Genomic DNA, 5,005 nt, shown 5'->3' with positions numbered 1-5,005 from the left:
AAGGGCAACATACGTAACCTAAACATCTGTACCCCCATAATATGCTGAAATAAAAAAAAAACAAAAAAAACCCAAAATGGACTGACTTATTTTTTGTAGCTTTTGAAATGGAATTTTGAAATTTCTTTTTTAGTTCACTGTTAGTATACAGAAATATTAATAATTTTTTATGTTGATTTTGTATTCTGTAACTTTACTGATTTTTTAATAGTTCCAACACTATTTTTTGGTGGTGTAGTCTTCAGATTTTTCAAAATATAAGATCATTTTGTCTCCAAACAGGGACAATTTTGCTTCCTACTTTCCTATTTGGATGACTTTAATTCCTTCTTTTTTCTAATTGCTCTCACTATGACTTCCAGTACTATATTTAATAGGAGCAGTGAAAACAGTCATCCTTGTCATGTTTGAAATCTCAGGAAAAAGCTTTCAGCATTTTTCCTGTTCACCATATTGTTAACATTGGTTTCTCACATATGGCCTTTATTGAGTTGATACACATATCTTCTATACCAAATTTGCTCAGTGTTTTTATCAAGAAGGAAAGTTTTCAAATGCTTTTTCTACATCTACAATAGCTATAAAAAATTAAGACACATAGCAATAAACCCTTTTTTTTTTTTTTTTGAGACAGAGTCTCACTCTGTTGCCCAGGGTAGAGTGTCGTGGCGTCAAGCCGAGCTCACAGTAACCTCAAACTCCTGGGCTCAAGCAATCCATCTGTCTCCCGAGTAGCTGGGACTACAGGCATGTGCCACCATGCCCGGCTAATTTTTTTCTATATGTTTTTAATTGTCCAGCTAATTTCCTTCTATTTTTAGTAGAGACGGGGTCTCACTTCTCACTCTTGCTCAGGCTGGTCTTGAACTCCTGACCTTGAGCAATCCTCCTGCCTCGGCCTCCCAGAGTGCCTAGCAATAAACTTAATTAAAAAGGTGAAAGTTATCTACACTGAAAACTATAAAATATGGATGAAGAAACTGAAATACACATGAATAAATGGAAAGTTATCTTGTGTTAATAGATTGGAAAAAATAATTTTTAAATGGCCATACTATGCAAAGTGATCTACAGATTCAACACAATTTCTATCAAAATACCAATGACACTCTTCACAGAATTTTTTTTGGAAACCCTAAAATCTATGTGAAACTAGAAAATACCCCAAATAGCCAAAGCAATCCTGAGTAAAAAAAACACACCTGGAGGCATCACGGAACCTTATTTTAAAATTTACTAAAAGGCTATTATAACCAAAACAGCATGGTACTGGCATACAAACATGGATGGATCTGAAGGGTGTCATGTTAAGTGAAATAAGCCAGATACAAAAAGACAAATACTTTAGGATTGTGCTCATGTATGGAATCTTAAAAAAAAAGTTGATATCATAGATGTAGAGAGTAGAACAATGGTTACCAATGGCTGAGGCTTTCCTGAGGTAGGATGAGGCAAGGTTTGTTCACAAGTACAAAATTCCAATTATAAAGATTTCATCTTCCTGTGAGCATGTATTTGGGAAAAAAAACCCCACAATTATAAAGAAAGAAGAAGTTTTAGTTTTCTATTGCACAGTAAGATGACAATGGTTAAGAGTAAGGTATTGTATATTACAAAATAGTTAGAAGACCAGCTTGTAGATGTTCTCATCACAAAGAATTGAAAAATAATGAGGTAATGGATACACTAAATACCATGATTTCATCATGATACAACACATATATGTGAAGTGTCAAATTGTACACATACATAGGTACAATTACAATGTGTCAATTAAAAACACAGAGACTTAAATGCAAGACCTATAGCTATTAAACTCCTAGAAGTATATATAAAGGGGAAGCTCCATGAAAACTGGTCTATGTAATAATTTCTTGGATATAACATCAAAGATTAGGCAACAAAAGCAAGAACATGCACATGGTATAACATAAATGTATCAAAAATATCTCAAACATATTCAAAATAAAACATGGATTAGATATTTACACATTTATGTATATTATAGCATTATTCACTAAAGACAATACCTGGAAGCAAACCAAACGTTCCTTTATTGATGAGTAGATAAAGACAATGTGGCATATACATACAATGAAATATTATTTAGGCTTTAAAAGAAGGTAATCTTGACACATACTACAGTAAGGACAAACCTAGAGGGTATTATATGAAGTAAAATAAGATAATCGAAAAGAAACAGACACAGTAGTATTATACTCATCTAAAGTATCTAAAGTAGTTAAACTCATAGAAAGAGAAAGTACAATGTTTTCTTCAGGAGGTAGAGAGAGGTGGAAAGGACACTTTATCCTTTAAGGGTATTCACTTTTATTTTTGTAAAATAAAAATAATCTAGAAATCTGTTGAAAAACTATGTGAATATATATAATATTACTAAAGTGTACACTTAAAAGTTTTGATATGATAATTTAATGTCTTTTACCACAATTAAGAATTTGACTTCCTAAAAGAGATAATTAGAAAAATATACCTTCAAATAACAAAAGTGTCTCTCACTTTTCTCACTTATCTCAACTTGTTTGAGATAAGACCCAAACAAGTATGGACAATATAAGTCCTGAACACATATTGGCAATATTTTTAAAGGCAAAAAACCCATAAGGTATTTTTATAGGCAACAGACATATGCCTAATGCATATATAAATCATATACCACCACACCTTAAAGTGTACAGAGTTGACCACTATCATCCAATTCATAATATTCAGGTTCAAAATTAAAAAATACAATTAACTCCTCTGAGGAAACATATACCCAGAAAAGAAACACAGTAATACGGACTGGAAAACAAGAACAAGAGAAATTTTGATACAGAAAATACTGAAGATAATATAGATATACATTGAAAATAATTCTTTACCAGTAGAATGGGTCCCTGTCTCAAAAAAAGTAATAGTTTTGATATCTCCTATTTTCAATTGTGTGCACCCATGGCGATTGGTGCTATTTTTACACAAAATACAGCAGCAATAACACAGCCTATGGAAGCTAAGAAAACCTCACATTTCCAAATGAAGGAATAACATAAATGCTATAAAATATGGTATTAATTACTGAAATAAAAAGCAAACATCTGGGATTAAACTATACCATCATTTTAATATATTTAAATGAGAAAAATGGATATAAATTCTAATGATTTCTTGTTGCCTGCAATAAATGTGAACTTAAAACCAAACATTTTAATAAATATGTGGTGCCCACTAGTAATCTAATTTATTTCTTACAAAACATGTAAATTTAGCATTTTATTTAAGAACTTTTGAATCTAAGAAACATGAACAAATTTGACATATCACATTTCAGGAAGTGAAACATAAAGGAGAATAACATAAGCAAGAGGACAAGAGTACGAGGTCTCTAATCATATCCCCCACAGCACAATGTGACAGCTATGCCCAAACAAAGCAGCCTTCATGGGAGTTTTGGGATCCATGTCAGAGTTTGTGACACCCTGGTGAAGCCCAAGATTGAGGAGGACTGTTTTGAGAGAGCTAGACCGTGACCAAGTGGCCAACTTGCCAATAATAAATAGTCTTGGCAACAGAATAAAAAATGACCATATTTACACTTAGTTATAGCACATTTGACCTTTGTCATGCCACTAGCATTATCTGCCAAGATACACAGGAGGATTCATATCCATCTGTGTCTCAGGTGAACAGGCCTGAACACCTTGGTCCTATCTTTGGCCACTATATCAACCTAAAACCCACCATTTTCACCTCTCAGCCATGGTATGGGAAAAATCCTGCCAACATAGGAACCCTCAGAGAGAAACAACAATTTGTGCTCCTGATTGTAAAACCACCAATGTTGATCTGAAAGTTGATCTTGACGTGGCACTGTAACCTGGCCTTGGACACAGTCCAGGACCAATTTTGCTCAATCTGAGGTATGTCTGGAAGCACACATATCTGTGCCAATGGGGGCAGGCTTGCTATCAACAATCTTACCGTGAATCTTAATATTGCTTTGATAACCAGCTCTAGTCCCTGTCATCCGGGGTCAAGGAGGAGTCCTACTCACCCAAAAACTTGGAGGGAGACATGACATGGACCAAGAGAAAGACCTGAAGACATTTCTCTCAGCTGTGTATCCTGCAGCAGCCCTATACATCACTTCCAGCCCCTCTCAGCTATAATCAATGATCAATACTGCCCATCCAAGGACCTGTCTAATGACTGACTAAAAGCACTCCCAGGGACCCAGCAGGAGCCAAACCTGTCCACATACATTTCATCAGTGCCACATTTGCAGAAACAACTGCAATTCCTTATCTCAGCATAACTCCTACTGATCCAGGGCCTAAAAAAATTCAGTCTTCCCAGGGAATAGCCAGGATCCATAACTGTTTGACACCCTGGTAACAAGTCGGCCAACAATGGAACCCACTGCAGACCCAGTAACAGTCATATGACTTGGTTCTAACCTCACTGCAATCTTAAACTCAGCAGCCCAAGTACTCAATAGGAGAAGGTATTTACCTCCCAAAACTTGTATATAATGACTGGAAGAGGTGTTTGCTCCTTCAGATTCAGAGACAGAAACCAAGGGTATCCAGTCCATAAAGAATCAGTCAGATATGAACACCAATAAAAGAAACTAATAAAGCTCCAGTAATCATCTCCAATAAAGAAATACATAAATAAATATCTAAGAACTGCCTGACAAAGAATTCATCTCAGTATGATACAAAATAATACAGATAGGCTGGGCGTCGTGGCTCACGCCTGTAATCCTAGCATTCTGGGAGGCCGAGACAGGAGGATTGCTCGAGGTCAAGAGTTCAAGACTAGCCTGAGAAAGAGTGAGACCCCGTCTCTACTAAAAATAGAAAGAAATTAGCTGGACAACTAAAAATATATATAGAAAAAATTAGCCAGGCATGGTGGCGCATGTCTGTAGTCCCAGCTACTCAAGAGGCTGAAGCAGGAGGATCACTTGAGCCCAGGAGTTTGAGGTTGCTGTGAGCTAGGC

The 5,005-nt window shown here is 35.6% G+C and overlaps 1 protein-coding gene across 1 annotated transcript in view; it reads right to left on the bottom strand.

The window, feature by feature from the left end:
- The window catches only part of LOC105825956 (zinc finger protein 665-like), a 42,979-nt gene extending 38,952 nt beyond the window's left edge, over positions 1 to 4,027 (bottom strand). The window contains exon 1 of the mRNA XM_012663856.1: positions 3,982 to 4,027. Coding sequence (XP_012519310.1) covers positions 3,982 to 4,027 — 46 coding nt within the window. The remainder of the gene's footprint in view (positions 1 to 3,981) is intronic.
- Positions 4,028 to 5,005: the final 978 nt, after the last annotated feature.

Source organism: Propithecus coquereli, unplaced genomic scaffold (assembly GCF_000956105.1).
Source record: "Propithecus coquereli isolate 6110/MARCELLA unplaced genomic scaffold, Pcoq_1.0 Scaffold838, whole genome shotgun sequence".
Taxonomy (NCBI): Eukaryota; Metazoa; Chordata; class Mammalia; order Primates; family Indriidae; genus Propithecus; species Propithecus coquereli.
The sequence above is the reverse complement of the archived record's forward strand: the minus strand, read 5'-3'. Positions and strand labels throughout refer to the sequence as shown.